The sequence below is a fragment of the Pristiophorus japonicus genome, chromosome 4, assembly GCF_044704955.1.
Source record: "Pristiophorus japonicus isolate sPriJap1 chromosome 4, sPriJap1.hap1, whole genome shotgun sequence".
NCBI lineage: Eukaryota > Metazoa > Chordata > Chondrichthyes > Pristiophoridae > Pristiophorus > Pristiophorus japonicus.
Window position 1 is genome coordinate 218,769,767 of NC_091980.1, and position 17,399 is coordinate 218,787,165.

At 41.6% G+C, this 17,399-nt stretch overlaps 1 protein-coding gene and 1 non-coding gene across 9 annotated transcripts in view; one reads left to right on the forward strand and one right to left on the reverse strand.

The window, feature by feature from the left end:
• ralgapa1 (Ral GTPase activating protein catalytic subunit alpha 1) overlaps nucleotides 1-17,399 on the forward strand; it is a 298,072-nt gene that overhangs the window by 100,982 nt on the left and 179,691 nt on the right. For all 8 annotated transcript variants that reach the window (XM_070879109.1, XM_070879113.1, XM_070879112.1 and 5 more), the window contains exons 15-16: nucleotides 4,879-5,116; nucleotides 15,352-15,513. In XM_070879109.1, coding sequence (XP_070735210.1) covers nucleotides 4,879-5,116; nucleotides 15,352-15,513 — 400 coding nt within the window. The remainder of the gene's footprint in view (nucleotides 1-4,878; nucleotides 5,117-15,351; nucleotides 15,514-17,399) is intronic.
• On the reverse strand, nucleotides 9,410-9,480 carry trnag-gcc (transfer RNA glycine (anticodon GCC)). Its single transcript has one exon. It is a non-coding gene; the product is annotated as a tRNA-Gly (tRNA).

Sequence of the window (17,399 nt, forward strand, 5' to 3'; positions counted from 1 at the left end):
TAATTGGAGAGGCATTCTCTTTCTCCAACACTGGATAAGGATCAGGTTTGCTTGTATGTTTAGACACTCAAGGCATTTGAAAGTATTAATCTGAGTCCATACCCTAGGACTTGCAGAGCTTTGTGGGATAATTCAACACTGGCGGGACGTAAAACTGGCTGTAGTGGATCAAGGAATGGAAAATTGGGTGGGGTGTATAACGGGTAGCCAATCATCCACTGCCACTTTTCTCATCCCTGCCAAAGTTGAATATTACCTCCGATATTTGAGAATTTCTGCAACATTTTCTCTCCAGAATATTTGGATTTTGGAGGACAACCACATCTTGAAGAATAGGTTAAATATTCTAAGTTGCATCGATGACATGGCTGCTTCTGTAGAGCCCATACAGAATAGAATGCATTGAGTCACTTGGTAAATATTGTAAATTGTGCCAGGGTAAGAGGCTGATTTGGACATTTAAAATAGGTTTGAAATGCAAATAAAAAAGACTTTTAATAGGATTAGAGTTTATACCATTCTTGGTTGAGCCTGACTTGAGATTTCTATCAATTGCTCCAAATTATGCCCCCCTCTTACTCAAGTAATGTTGTATTCACATCACTTTAATTTGTGTTGTCTAATAGCATATGAATGTGCTTGTTATGAATGTGCTTGTACTGTTTCACAAGGTGCTAGCAGGAAAAAAGGGTAAAAAAAACAAATTTAAAGGCACTTTGTCTAAATGCACATAGCATTTGTAACAAAATAGATGAGTTAATGGCACAAATTGAGACAAATGGGTATGATCTGATAGACATTACAGAGACGTGGTTGCAAAGTGACCAGGACTGGGAATTAAATATCATGAGTTATTTGACAATCTGGAAGGACAGACAGAAAGAAAAAGGAGATGGGGTAGCTCTATTGATAAAAGGTGGAATCACTGCAATAGTGAGAAACAATATTGGCTCAAATGATCAGGATGTTGAAACAGTTTGGGTGGAGATAAGGAATAGTGAGGGGAAAAAAATCACTGGTGGGCATAATCTATAGGATCTCTAACAGTAGCAACTCTGGTCGGAGCATAAACCAGGAAATAGTGGGGGCTTGTAAAAAGGGAACAGTAATAATCATGGGTGATTTTAACCTCCATATTGATTGGACAAATCAACTTGGTCAGGGTAGCCTTGAAGAGTTCATAGAGTGCATAAGGGACGGGTTCCTTGAGCAGTATGTAACAGAACTAACCAGGGGGCAGGCTATCTTAGATCTGGTCCTGTGTAATGAGACAGGATTAATAAACAATCTCCTAGTAAAGGATCCCCTTGGAATGAGTGATCATAGCATGGTTGAATTTCAAATTCAGATGGAGGGTGAGAAAGTTGGATCTCTAACCAGCGTACTAAGCTTAAATAAAGGAGACTATGAAGGTATGAGGGCACAGTTGGCTAAAGTGGATTGGGAAAGTAGATTCAAGTGTAGGACGGTTGATGAACAGTGGTGTACATTTAAGGAGATATTTCACAACTCTCAAGAAAACTATATTCCACTGAGGAGGAAAGGGTGTCAGAGAAAAGATAGCCATCCGTGGCTAAAGAAATAAAGGACGGTGTCCAATTAAAAACAAGGGCATACAGTGTGGCCAAAACTAGTGAGAGGACAGAAGATTTGGAAGCTTTTAAAAGCCAGCAAAGGGTGACTAAAAAAATGATTTAGAAAGGGAAGATAAACTATGAAAGTAAACTATCACATAATATAAAAACAGACAGCAAGAATTTCTATAGGTACATAAAAAGGAAAAGTAAATGTTAGTCCCGTAGAGGACGAGACCAGGGAATTAGTAATGGGGAACATGGAGATGGCAGAAACTCTGAACAAATATTTTGTATCACTCTTTATGGTAGAGGACACTAACAATATCCCAACAGTGGATAGTCAAGGGGCTATAAGCAGGGGAGGAACTTAACACAATCACAATCATTAAGGAGGTGGTACTCAGTAAGATAATGGGACTAAAGGCAGATAAATCCCCTGGACCTGATGGCTTGCATCCTAGGGTCTTAAGAGTAGTAGCGGCAGGGATTGTGGATGCATTGGTTGTAATTTACCAAAATTCCCTGGATTCTGGGGAGGTCCCAGCAGATTGGAAAACTGCAAATGTAACGCCTGTATTTAAAAAAAGGAGGCAGATAAAAAGCAGGAAACTACAGACCAGTTAGTCTAACATCTGTGGTTGGGAAAATGTTGGGAGTCCATTATTAAAGAAGCAGTAGCAGGACATTTGGAAAAGTAAAATTCAGTCAGGCCGAATCAGCATGGATTTATGAAGGGGAAGTCATGTTTGACAAATTTGCTGGAATTCTTTGAGGATGTAACGAAAGGGTGGATAAAGGGGAACCAGTGGATGTGGTGCATTTGACAAGGTGCCACATAAAAGGTTACTGCACAAGATAAAAGTTCATGGGATTGGGGGTAATATATTAGCATGGATAGAGGATTGGCTAACTAACAGAAAACAGAGAGTTGGGATAAATGATTCATTCTCGGGTTGGCAATCAGTAACTAGTGGGGTGCCACAGGGATCAGTGCTGGGACCCCAACTATTTACAATCTATATTAACGACTTGGAAGAAGGGACCGAGGGTAAAGTTTGCTGACGATACAAAGATGGGAGGAAAAGCAATATGTGAGGAGGGCACAAAAAATCTGCAAAAGGACATAGGCTAATTGAGTGGGCAAAAATTTGGCAGATGGAGTACAATGTTGGAAAGTGTGAGGTCATGCACTTTGGCAGAAAAAAATCAAAGAGCAAGTTATTATTTAAATGGAGAAAGATTGCAAAGTGCTGCAGTACAGTGGGACCTGGGGGTACTTGTGCATGAAACACAAAAGGTTAGTATGCAGGTACAGCAAGTGATCAGGAAGGCCAATGGTATCTTGGCCTTTATTGCAAAGGGGATGGAGTATAAAAGCAGAGAAGTCTTGCTACAGTTATACAGGGTATTGGTGAGGCCACACCTGGAATACTGCGTGCAGTTTTGGTTTCTATATTTACGAAAGGATATACTTGCTTTGGAGGCAGTTCAGAGAAGGTTCACGAGGTTGATTCCGGAGATCAGAGGGTTGACTTATGAAGAATGGTTGAACAGATTGGGCCTCTACTCATTGGAATTCAGAAGAATGAGAGGTGATCTTATCGAAATGTATAAGATTATGAGGGGGCTTGACAAGGTGGATGCAGAGAGGATGTTTCCACAGATAGGGGAGACTAGAACTAGAGGGCATAATCTTAGAATAAGGGGCCGCCCATTTAAATCTGAGATGAGGAGAAATTTCTTCTCAGAGGGTTCTAAATCTGGAATTTGCTGCCTCAGAGAGCTGTGGAAGCTGGGACATTGAATAAATTTAAGACAGAAATAGACAGTTTCTTCAACGATAAGGGAATAAGGGATTAGGGGGAGCGGGCAGGGAAGTGGACCTGAGTCCCTGTTCGGATCAACCACGATCGTGTTAAATGGCTCGAGGGGCCATATGGCCTACTCCTGCTCCTATTTCTTATGTTCTTATAAAAATTGTGGTTCATAATGCATATGAACTTGTTACTCTTTCCTACTACATTTTATTCTGTGTACAACAACTTTATATTTATGTAGTGCTCATCATATAAAACATCATTTCGAGGCACTTTAAGGACATAAGAAATCGGAGCAGGATTAGGCCATAAGGCCCCTCGAGCCTATTCCACTATTCAATAAGATCATGGTCGATCTTCTACCTCAACACTACTTTCCCACCCTAACCCCATATTCCCTAAATTCCCTCCATGTCCAAAAATTATTCGCTTAGTGTACAAGTGTATAAAGATATTGAACAGGAAGTAAAGGGATTTTTGAGAGGGAGGTAGAAGGACTGAATACACGATTAGAGATAACTTTTTAGTAACCTTTTAAAGCCAGAATGAATGAAACTGATTTGCATCAATACTTTTGGAAGAGTTTCAAAGGATAAAGACAACTTTTTCCCCTATAAGAGATTATCTGCCGTTTCACAGGGAAAGATGCTTCAAAATAAAAGAAAATTAAGCTTATTCTGTGGAAACAAATGAAGCTTTTGAATCCTAAAGCATTCAGAAATTAAGTATGAGTAGTAAATGTTGAAATCAGTCATTACGAAAATTGGGAAGGAAAAAGTATGTCTCTGTCTCTTTTTCCTCTTTTTTTCTCTTCCCTGCTTTATCTTTTTATCCTCTTATTTTTCTCTCCTTTTTATTCTATCTTTAGAATGAGAACAGGAAATTCACTTCCTATTAACTGAATATTGAAAACAACTTGTAATAGTGTAATAGGTTTCACTGCAACAAATCTTTATTTTTGTCTGTTCTGTCCTATTCATTTCATATTTTCCTGTTTCTGCATGCTATTTTCCTGAGACAGTGGCAAATAGATAAACTGTTCCACAGAACTCTTAATTTTACTTTTAGCCCAGTTAAGAGTGTTGCGGTAACGTGTCTGCCTGATTATTTTTAGTCGCTTCCCATAGAAAAATCATTGAGTTTGACCACTTGTGCTTTATAACACACCATGCTGTGGTACTTAATATTTTTTTTAGAGTAAAGCTAAATAACTATGAAACATTCCACCAAATAATAAACAAAGATAACATTTTTAATATACATCTATATTTTTACTTGTATGTTTTATCCAAAAGTTATTAACATGGAAATTAAGTGTTCTGAACACAGGTTGGGAATTTGTTGAGCACAGGGCAAATTGAGTATGTTGGGTGTAATATTAACTCTCTTAAAAAGGAAGTGCCAAATATCTGCAAAAACTAGTAGACAGTTGGGATCTGCTGTAATTTGCTAATTTTCTGTAATTTTTTATCTTTTTTGTTTAGACACTAATAGTAGCCTGGATCAAAGCAAACTTGGATGTGTACGTTTCCCGAGAGCTGTGGGATGAATTGTTGGTGGTGTTGTCATCACTTACATGCTGGGAAGAACTAATTACTGAATGGGCAATGACGATGGAAACCTTGACCAAAGTGCTGGCCCGGCACTTGTACAACCTTGACTTGCATGACCTTCCTTTAGATAAATTAAGTGAACAAAAACAGAAGAAGCACAAAGGAAAAGGTATAGTTAACTATCAAATATAGTTTGAATGTGACTTGAGAAACAAATACTTATGTCAATCATTTATTTTCTCCTCTAAATTTATTTTAGTGTTGTGGTTTTAAGTATGTGGTTTAATGAAACCAGTGAAAACTTTGCATGATTCTGAAAAAATTAGTAATGCAGAATCTTTCTTGCGACCTATCCACGAAGTGTTTGTCCTAGATCTGCGACTGAGAATATATTTTTTGGCTAGGTCTCCTGGAGTCCAGTTAGCTTTGCAATGAGTTTTAGGCTCTTTGCATAGTCACACAAGGAAAGTACTTAAAACAAAATTATTTCTTTAAAAGATTTGGCTCCATAATCCAGTTTCACGAGAGTTGCATATAAACATGAAAATAACAATTTATGTTAAAGAAAAATATGCCAGCTGGTGATAGATAGCTGATGGTCATTTTTGGGAATACCATGGTTCATTGTTTATCCTCTTTAACCAATTATTGCCAATAAAATCAGTTATGATGGCCTCAAATGTATCTATGCAACCTCCCACAGATCTGTTTAATTTCCTAAAACACTAGTGCTCTAAATGATGCTACATATATTGTAAAATTAAAATTTGCCATTTTTTAATGTGTCCTAATTTTTCTCTCTCAAGCTGGAGAAGCAATCTCCTCTAGCCTGGCCTTCCTCCACCTATCCAGTCTGTGGAATAGTTGGCATGATGGACACGAGTGTCTTGTCACTGTGCCCAATCTGGGAAGTGGGGTAATACAGTTTTTTAAAAAAATACACAGCTGCTTTCTGCTGAACCTGCCTACAATCATCTTGGTGGAGTAACATCAAGTGTTACTTTGACATTAAAATTTTGTCTAGACCTTTTCTTCTATTTACTACATTGTCGTTTTACTGATTCTGCTATAACCCATGTGAAATTGAGGAATACAGATCCAGTAGAAGTAGATCTTGTTTTACACGATCCTGTAGGTAAAAATGTTAAATGCAATAACACATTTTTGCATCCTCCACAAACTATGGGCTAGAAATTCGACAGGTTTGCGACCATTTTTCCGCCAGGGCGAAGCGATATATATTTTTTAGGGCGCTAAACGAGTCGTACAACATTTTGCGCCCGGGCAGAAATTTCGGCAGTGGTTTTGCGCTGGTGCTAAAAGTTATCGCCTGTTCATTTTTTTTAAAGCATTTTTATGACTTCAATCGGCATGCAATGCTCCGCTATCGCTCCAGGTGGTAAATTTGGCGATATCGCCCGTTTTATCACCCGCCTGGAAAAAGCATTCGGACCTAGGGCACACCTGGCGCTGACGGCGCCATCTTGAAAACTGAGCAGGAGTTCAATGCATAAAAGGATTTGGAGAAGGAAGGCTACGTTTTACACCGTGAAGTTTTATAATTAATTTTAAAGGATATTTAGGGACATTTAAAAAAAAAATGGGAGCTATACTATGGCAGCCATTATTCCTGGCTGCTTTTAGTATGCAGCGTCGAGCTGGAAGAAGGCTTATTGATGAACATTTTGAGCGTAATTGAAGAGCTTGTGGACTTATGGGGAGGAGGCCTTACCCGACCCCCACGAGTTTACAGGGAACAGCCTGCAGCTCTCCGAGGAACAGTGACTGCGCTTCCGGAAAGAGGTGGTCATGTGCCAGCTCATAAAGGCAGACCTACAGCCTACCAGCGGCAACAGGACTGCACTGCCCGTCGAGGTGAAGGCGACTGCAGCACTTGCCTTCTATGCCTCCGGCTCCTTTCAGGCATCAACAAGTGACATATGCTCCATCTCGCAGTACACTACACATCGCTGCATTCGCCAGGTGACGAATGCACCATACGCACACAGGATGGTCTTTATAAAGTTCCCAATGACCAAGGAAGCACAAAATGAGAGGGCTATAGGTTTTGGACGAATTGCTGGCTTCCTCAAGGTTCAGGCTTCCATTGACTGTATGCACATCGCCCTGCGAGCACCTTTACTCAATCCAGAGGTTTACCGAAACCGAAAGGAATTTCACTCCCCGAACGTACAGATTGTCTGCGACCCTACTCGGAGCATCATGGCAGTAAATGCCCAATATCCAGGGAGCATCCATGATGCTTTCATCTTGTGTGAGAGCAGTGTCTCATGCCTATTCGAGCGTTAGCTGCAGTTCCAGAGCTGGATGCTGGGGGACAAAGGTTACTGCCTCGCCACCTGGCTCATGACCCCCCTACCTACGGAACCCTCAGACAGAAGCTGAGCATCGCTATAATGACAGCCACACGCAATATCGTCGAAAAGACAATTGGAGTGCTCAAGCAGCACTTCTGATGCCTGGACCACTCTGGAGGCTGCCTGCATTACTCTCCTCAGCAGGTCTCCGAGTTCATTGTGGTGTGGTGCATGCTACACAACTTAGCCATCATGAGGGAACAGGTTTTGCCAATGGGGGACTGCAGGACCACTTCGGGGGAGAGGGGACAGCGGGGAGGTGGTGGACGAGGACGAGGAGCCTGGCTATGAACCCATGCCAGCACCATCACAGGGGAGGCCTCGTGGAGCTTTCGCCACTGCAAAAGTCTTGCATCAGCAGCTCATAATTCAATGCATTGCTTGAAGAGCGAACGGCATGTTTGACCGTTGCCTGGCCACTCTATCCCATCATGTTGACTATTCCCCCTCTTAATCTGCAAATGAGACACTCCACAGGAATGGTTATGATGAACAAAATAACTTGAATAAGATGTATTAAACATTGTAACTTGAATAAGATGAATTAAACATTGTAACTTGAATAACATTTATTAAACATTGTAACTTGAATAACATTTATTTAACATTTCAAAACTGGAATAAAATTTATTAAACATTATTGTGAACTTTTATAACTTAACAGAATTGGGAAACTTTTAAAACTTTTTCTAAAAAAGCAACAACAACCCCTGCACCATATATCTTTTATCTTTCGCCCCTTCTCTCTTCCTTTCCTCCCCCCCGCCCCTTCATCCTGACCCCCCTTCCTCGCATCATGACCCTACCCAAGTTGGCACCAAGAGTTCGCGCAGCATGGCGGCCAGAGTTCTGCTGTATTGGGGGGAGAGACAATGGAGCTCGGAGTATGGAAGGCCCAGCTTCTGAATGACGAGCCTCTTGCTCGGCCTCACCACTCTCACAGGTGTTGTCGGTCTGGGTGTGACACCGCGGGATGTAGTGTCAAAGATCGAGACCCATCAATTGCGCGTGGGCGCTGACAGCCTCGGTGGTTTTGCGCCTCGCACCGACGATCTGCAACATGCCCTCCCTCATGTTTGCGGATAGTGCCGCAATGCTTGCGGGAATCCTACCCAGTACCTCCAGGAGCTGTCCAGGTGTATGTCTGCCTGTCTGTCAGCAGACTGGCTTAGCCAACTCGGTCTCCGGAGAGACAGCATACAAGATTCAACCCCATTGATGCATTGCTGTACACCACTTATACCCGGGGCCACGGGTGGCTCAAAGCCCGAGAATGTTTCTTCCTCGGTCGAGCTAGTGGCCACAGCAAAAAGAAGTGTCAAGTGCATCTGCCCCCCCACACCCACCCCGGAATAGGTTGATCACTTTGCTCCTCTCGTGGAGGTTCCTCGGCGTCGCCCTCGTCCCCCTCCTCCACCCTCACATGACGGACTGAGGTGGAGGCTTCCACAAGAACACAAGAATTAGGAACAGGAGTAGGCCATCTAGCCCCTCGAGCCTGCTCCGCCATTCAATAAGATCATGGCTGATCTGGCCGTGGACTCAGCTCCACTTACCCGCCCGCTCCCCATAACCCTTAATTCCCTTATTGCTTAAAAATCTATCTATCTGTGACTTGAATACATTCAATGAGCTAGCCTCAACTGCTTCCTTGGGCAGAGAATTCCACAAATTCACAACCCTCTGGGAGAAGAAATTCCTTCTCAACTCGGTTTTAAATTGGCTCCCACATATTTTGAGGCTGTGTCCCCTAGTTCTAGTCTCCCCGACCAGTGGAAACAACCTCTCCGCCTCTATCTTGTCTATCCCTTTCATTATTTTAAATGTTTCTATAAGATCACCCCTCATCCTTCTGAACTCCAACGAGTAAAGACCCAGTCTATCATCATAAGGTAACCCCCTCATCTCCGGGATCAACCTCGTGAATCGTTTCTGTACCCCCTCCAAAGCCAGTATATTCTTCCTTAAGTAAGGTGACCATAACTGCACGCAGTACTCCAGCTGCGGCCTTACCAATACCCTGTACAGTTGCAGCAGGACCTCCCTGCTTTTGTACTCCATCCCTCTCGCAATGAAATAACAACTACATTGGCCAGGAATCGAACCCAGGTTTCCCGCATGGCAGGCGAGAATTCTACCCCTGAACCACCAATGCTCACCATTCGAGGATGTGGCGCATGCGACTCCTCATCTGGAAATAGAAATCAACAGACGAGTGGCTAGCAGCAGGGGAGGGGGCAGGGTGACCTGAGTACGGTCACATAGCACAGGCTCATTTGAAAGACTGCCGCTACTGCATTATATGTAGTCGAGAGACACTGCATCACATTGCCCGATCCTTAGTCCACAAACACGACATCACATTGCTCGAACCCCAGTCCATAGGCACTACATCACATTGCCCCAACCCAGCTCGATAATTTTGCAGGACTTGCCCTCAGTTTTGAACGGGGGCTCAGCACCCCCACAGGTAGTTGACCTCCCTGAGGCACCGATCAGACCAGCCACTCTTTCCTCCAAGTCTGTTGGAGGCATTGTTCTGGGTGAGCCGCCGCCTGCCCGTCTCTGCTCCCAGCAGTTGTGGGACATCTTTCCCTGCAAAGATAACAATGGGAATAGTTATCAGAGGGCCCTCTGCTCTTGTGGCACACACAGATAGCCATACTGTGTGCATTTAATACAGTCCTCTGTTTAATGGCCCTGGAAGTTGCATGTGGTTCATGAGGAAGACATCATAGAAAATAGGAGCAGTGGTAGGCCATTTGGCCCTTCGAGCCTGCACCACCATTCAATATGATCATGGCTGATCCTCTTTCTCAACACCTTACCCCTTGATGCCTTTTGTGTCTAGAAATCTATCTATCTCCTTCTTAAATATATTCAGTGACTTCGCCTCCACAGCCTTCTGTGGCAGAGAATTCCACAGGTTCACCACCCTCTGGGTGAAGAAATTTCTCCTCATCTCAGTGCTAAATTTCCTACCTTGTATCCTGAGAATGTGACCCCTTGTTCTCGACTTCCCAGTCAGGGGAAACAGCCTCCCTGCATCTAGTCTGTCCAGCCCCGTCAGAATTTTATACGTTTTAATGAGATCCTCTCTCATTCTTCTAAACTCTAGTGAATACAGGCCAATCTCTCATATGACAGTCCTGCCATCCCAGGAATCAGTCTGGTGAAGCTTCGTTGCACTCCCTCTATGGCAAGTATATCCTTTCTTAGGTAAGGAGACCAAAACTGCACACAATACTCCAGGTGTGGTCTCACCAAGGCCCTGTATAACTGTAGTAAGACATCCTTGCTCCTGTACTCAAATCCTCTTGGCATGAAGGCCAACATACCATTTGCCTTCTTAACTGCTTGCTGCACCTGCATGTTTCCTTTCAATGACTGGTGAACAAGGACACCCAGGTCCCTTTGTACATCGACATTTCCCAAGCTATCATCATTTAAGTAATACTTTGTCTTTATGTTTTTCCTACCAAAGTGGATAACTTCACATTTATCCACGTTATACTGCATCTGTCATGTGTTTGCCCACTCACTCAACATATCTAAATCGCCTTGCAGCGTCTTTGCATCCTTCTCAACTCACAATCCCACCTAGTTTTGTGTCATCAGCAAACTTGGAAATATTACATTTGGTTCCCTCATCCAAATCATTTTTTTATATATATATATTATATATATATACATACACATACATATATTGTGAATAGCTGGGGCCCAAGTACTGATCCCTGTGGTACCCCACTAGTCACTGCCCGCCACCCCGAAAAAGACCTGTTTATTCCTATTCTCTGTTTCCTATCAGTTAACCAATTTTCAATCCATGCCAGTATATTACCCCCAATCCTATGTGCTTTAATTTTGCACACTAACCTCTTATGTGGGACTTTATCAAAGGCCTTCTGAAAATCCAAATAAAGTACTCCCTTATCTACTCTACTCTACTCTACTAACAGTTACATCCTCAAAAATCTCCAATAGGTTTGTCAAACATGATTTTCCTTTCAAAATCCATGTTGACTTTGTCTAATCCCATTGATGTTTTCTAAGTGTCCCGTTATCACATCCTTTATAATAGACTCTCGCATTTTCCCTACTACTGATGTTAGGCTAACCGGTCTGTAGTTCCCTGTTTTTTCTCTCTCCCTCCTTTTTTAAATAGTGGTATTACATTTGCCACCCTCCAATCTGCAGGAACTGTTCCATAATCTATAGAATTTTGGAAGATGACAACCAATGCATCCATCATCCCCCACTAGTTTCATGGCTACCTCTTTTAGTACTCTGGGATGTAGATTATCAAGCCCTGGGGATTTATCGGCCCTCAGTCCCATTAGTTTCTCCAGCACTATTTTCTTACTAATAATCATTTCCTTTAATTCCTCTTGCTCACCAGACCCTTGGTTCCCTCGCATTTCTGGGATGTTATTTGTGTCCTCTTCCGTGAAGACAGAACCGAAGTATTTATTTAATTGTTCTGCCATTTCCTTGTTCCCCATTATAAATTCTCCTATTTTTGACTGTAAAAGACCTACATTTGCCTTTACTAATCTTTTTCTTTTTACGTACTTGTAGAAACTTTTACAGTTGGTTTTTATGTTCCTTGCAAGTTTACTCCCATACTCTTATTTTTCCCCTCTTAATCAATCTCTTGGTCCTTTTTTGCTGAATTCTAAACTGCTCCCAATCCTCAGGGTTGCAACTTTTTCTGGCAACTTTGTATGACTCCTCTTTGGATCTAATACTATCCTTAATTTCTTTTGTTAGCCATGGTTGGGCCACTTTTCTTTTTGTGTTTTTGCGCCAGAAAGAATGTATAACTGTTGCAATTCATGCATTCGTTCCTTAAATGTTAGCCATTGCCTATCCACCGTCATGCCTTTTAATGAATCTTCCCAATCTATCGTAGCAAATTCATTGTTCGTACCTTCGTAATTTCCTTTGTTTAGATTTAGGATCCTAGCTTCGGATTGAACTACTTCACTTTCCATCTTAATAAAGAATTCAGTCATGTTATGGTCACTCTTCCCTAAAGGACTTCGCACAACAAGACTATTAATTAACCCCTTCTCATTGCACGCTACCCAATCTAGGATAGCCTGTTCCCTAGTAGGCCCCTCAATGTACTGGTCTAAAAAACCATCTCGTACACATTCCAGGAATTCATCCTCCACAGTATTATTACTAATTTGGTTTGGCCAGTCTATATGTAGATTAAAGTCACCTACGATTACCGTAGTACCCTTGTTACATGCATCTCTAATTTCCTGTTTGATACCATACCATACCCTACATTACCACTACTGTTTGGAGGCCTATAGACAACTCCCACCAATGTTTTCTGCCCCTTAGCTCCACCCAGACTGATTCTACATCTTGATTTTCTGAGCCAGTTTCCTTTCTCTCTATTGCTCTGATTTCATCCTTTACTAATAATGCCACACCACCCCTTTTGCCTTTTTTCGAAGTGCAGAAACATCTTTTACGATCTCAGAAAGCAGTCTTAATAATGTGTAATGATCATTCATGGCAAAAAGGTGCAATACTAAGCCTACCTATACCAACATGTATTAGATTTATGATTTAAGTAATGAAGGAGTGCATCAATAAAAATGCTACTTTGATGATCCTGCAATGTTCATTGAACCTCTTGTGGCACTGGGTGTGGGGTCCTTCTGATGTCGTCCACGAAAGACACCTCCTCCGAAATGCTGGACCAAAGGCACCTAAAAACCGCTGAGAGGGGTTTACTTGTACCTCTCCTATACAAATCCCCCCCCCCCATCTCCTCTCCACAGCTGTGATAAGGCCCTTGTTCGCTGCATTACTGAATTTTTTTCGCTCTCTGCCTGCTCCCATCTGCTTCTTCCATCGTGCCTGCTATCTGAAAAGGGCTGATTCAGCCCTGGGTGTACTGCGCATGCGCAGGTGCTCCCTGACAGCTGGCCAGAAGCGCAGGAAGAAGAAAAAAATGGCAACAAAAAAATCAGTGGAAAGAAATAGTGCATGCGCAAATTTCGGCTCTGGCGCACACATTCAGTTGTGCAACGCCGGATTTATTACTATCGCTGGTCACCGTTTGGCGAATTTTGCTAGGTCCGGAGCGTTAACAGTACCCCTGCGGTAAAAAAAATCCGCCGCAATTATCGCCCAAAAACGGCCAAAATCGCGAAAACACGAATTTCTAGCCCTATAGTGTAAATGGATTGATTCTCATGAAGCAGTGCTTAGCATGCACATAATTATTGTGATGTAGGTAGGCAGCCTCACACATGGCCTATTTCTCCTGCAACCTTTAAAGGACCAAGACCCGAGTTACAGTTGGGACAGTGTGCTGCTAACTTTACAAAAGGCTTTGGGCTGTTGCATTTTATACAGCATTTATTCACAATCACACATTTGATATATAAAATTGTTATGTTCTGGCAAATACTCAATTGACTATTAAGCTGCATCTCTAAAAAGGGACTAAACCTTGGATCCTGTATTTCAGGATAAAATTGAGAAACAAAAAGTCAATTGAAAGACTGATCACACTTGTCGAGAGTCTTTGACCTCAGCATATCTGACCACTCCCAATTGGACATTTCTGATCTTTCATTTGCAGTGGTGTTTAGGGTGCAAACATAAAATTTACAAAGGTTGCATATGTGATCATATGTATTTATTCTAGGGTAACATGCATTGTGGTCATGAACTACCTCCTCAGGCCTGCCATTAAATCTCTAACGTTTGAATGGAATCTAGGCATATATGGTACTCTCTGCAAAAGGTGGTCAGATTTCTGCAGCAGACTGTAGAAGAATGGCAGAGCACTGTAAACAGTTTGACTCCGTTAACAAATGTATGGATACTCTTAAACATAGACATTGTGTTTCCTGCGTTATAGAGGGGTCCACTTGGACCTTTCCCATCAACTCACAGGCAACTTAAAAAGGACTTTATTGAGGTACTGCTTAAGGAGGCTTTGCTGGACCAAAGTTCCAAATTTGAAGAGATTTTCAATGTACAATTTACCCAAAGCCTTAATGTGTTACCTACAGGAGCATCAGAATGCTTCCTCCAGATCCCATACTACAAACAGCAACTTTCATGGGGCATTTTGCACTCTGTTCCCAGTGGGCTATATTTATAGGTATCTGAGTTGACTTTTATAAAGACTTGCATTTATATATTGCCTTTAATCTCTTCAGGATGTTCCAAAGTTTCTCACAGCCAATGAACTATTTTTTGAATTTCAGTCACTGTTGTTTTGTAGGCACACAATTTAGCAAATTTGCACACAGCTAGGTCCCACAAACAGCAATGAGATGAATGACCAGCTAAGCTGTTTTGATGGTGTTAGTTTAGGAATTAATGTTGGTCAGGACGCGAACATTTTTTTTGTAAAAAAAAAAAAATCCCAAGGCGCACTTAATGAAAGATGGCACTTCAGACAATGGAACACTGCCTACTACGGTACTGCATGAAAGTATCAGTCAAGTGTATGTACTCAATATCTGGAGTGAGCGTTAAACCCATAATCTTCTGGCCCAAAGGTGATAGTGATCGCACTTGACATAATGGTAGCTATGCAGTGAGAGATTTGATGGTTTCAATTTAGCTTCAGGTCAAAATTAGCTGACACAATAGCATAGATCCTCAGGGTTTTATAGGAAGCAGGAGACATCATGCAGCGTCCTTGTCCACAATGTTGTGACCTCTCATCTCGTGTAAGTTGAGCTTGAACCAAAGTAGGCTCCAATATTACAGTATGTAAATGTATATAATTCAAAGGACGATCAAAACGCTGAAAGGAAAATTAACTAACTTATCCACCTTTTGTAAATGTTGCTGAAATGCAGCAAAATTCTGTCTGCTTTATTGACAGTGGGGTGGGGAAGGTTGAGACTGACCATAATTTTAAAACTATAGTTTAGCCATCCATATAGAAGTTAATGTACCTTTGTTGTCATTCAGCAATTAAATCATCCAGTAATTAAAAAGGTTAATACTTGGGCTGCTTGTTATTGGAATTTAGGTGGTAGTCATGGGTGTCAGAGGTCAGCAGTTGATAAATCATTTTCACGAGGTTGGAGTCGTGATCAACCTGGACAAGTGCAAATGAGGCAGCGAAGTGCTACCACTGCTGGTTCTCCAGGAACAGAAAAGGCAAGAAGTATAGTGCGACAGAAAACTATAGGTAGGTAAATCTGATATATAGAGATTGAATGGGATTGGGTAAGATAGTTTCTTACAACTTGAAGTAATGTGAATTATTTTGTATCCTTTGTCTTTTACAACTGCAATTTTTTTTCAACATTGTTGGAGCATTTAACATCCTCTTGTGCTAAGGTGTAATTTTTAACATGCATTGCTTGGAGCTGGAAAGTTTCTTTCCACAGATTGCTTCTTGTTTTATGATCTTTGTCCAAGATCTAATATGCCTAAGGATTTGTATTTTTAACAGATCATACTGTATTTATTCAGTTTACTTCACAAAGATGTTAGTTGTTTAGAACTTTTTACTGCAGTCCTACCTTAACCTCTCCCTCTATATAAACTCTTCCACCCCCTCAATCTTGCCATCTCATGTGGCCCCTTTATTCCCATGATCTCAATCACAGATCAGGCCATCTCTAATCAATTCCTTCTATCCCTGACCACTCATAAGAGACAAGAGCCCCAGTCTATTCAATCTTTCCTGATGGGTATAACCTCTCCATTTGTTATCATCCTAGTAAAACTTTTTTTGCGCCTTCTAAAGTGCTTCTATATCCTTTTTATTATATGTTCACAGTACAAATGTAGTCTAACCAAGGTTCTGTACAAGTTTAATAAAACCTGTGTTTTATTTGCTTTATTTTTATAGCTTTATTAACCTGTGTTGCTACTTTGTGATTTTTGTATCTGTACCCCTAGATCCCTCTGCCCTTTACCCCGTTTAGACACTTAGTTTCTGATGAGTGTGTGGTCTCCTTATTCTTCCTACTTCCATAACATCGCCAGTATCCACCACTGCAATAGCCCATCTGCTGCTGAAACCATCATCCAAGGTCTTGTTACCTACCAATTTGACTATTCCAATGCTATCCTGGCCAGCCATTCATCTACACTCTTCATAAACTCGGTCATCGAAAACCGTGCTATCCGTATCCGTATTTCCAAGTCCCGTTAACCCATCACCTGTGCTCGCTGACCTCCATTAGCTCGCTGTCCACCAATGCTCAGATTTTAAAATTCTTACCCTTGTGTTCAAATCCCTCCATGGTCTCCCCTTCATATCTCACTATTGTCCTCCCATCCTGCAGCCCTTTGAGAAGTCTGTGTTCCTCTAACTCTGGCCTTCGTCCCACAATTGACAGCCGTGCCTTGAGCCATCTCGGTCCTAAGCTCTGGTATTCCCTCCCTAAATCTCTCTCCTGCTTTCTCCTTTTTAAGGTGCTCCTTAAAATCTACCTCTTTGACCAAATTTTTAGTCGTCCATCCTAATATCTCCATTTTTGACTATCAATTTTTGTCTGATTACACTCCTGTGAAGCACCTGGGATGTTTAACTACGTTAAAGGTGCTCTATAAATGTAAGCTGTTGTTGCTAGGTAAAGGTTCTTGCACTCTAAAAAGATTATTACAGACTGTCTACTGCTGACTACCGATTGTCTTAACAATGATCAACCTGAGGGGTGCAGAACCCTCTATTTTTATATCTTAATTTTAAAGACCTTGTGTCTACAATTTTTACGCTATTGCTCTTCCCCGCCTTTACTAATCTTGCATTTCTCAAGTGTTTTTTTTACAGAGAAATAGGAAGAAGTGACATCTTTGTTCCATTAGATGTTACTTAAGTGGTTTGAGTTGGGGATAATGGCTTCTCACACTAGTAAGGAATGCCTGTGGTTATAAATGCATATCTCTTTGGTGCAATTAACCTAGAATTTTTATGGCTTTAATTAGTTCGCCATTTAGCTTAAAGATTTTATGGCTAAATTATCTGGGAAATTTCATGGTCAAATGCCTGGGTGATGGTTAGCTGTGCTTCTGTTAGCTTAAAGCCTTTTCCCAAAAATCAGTTTTAACAGTTGAACTCCA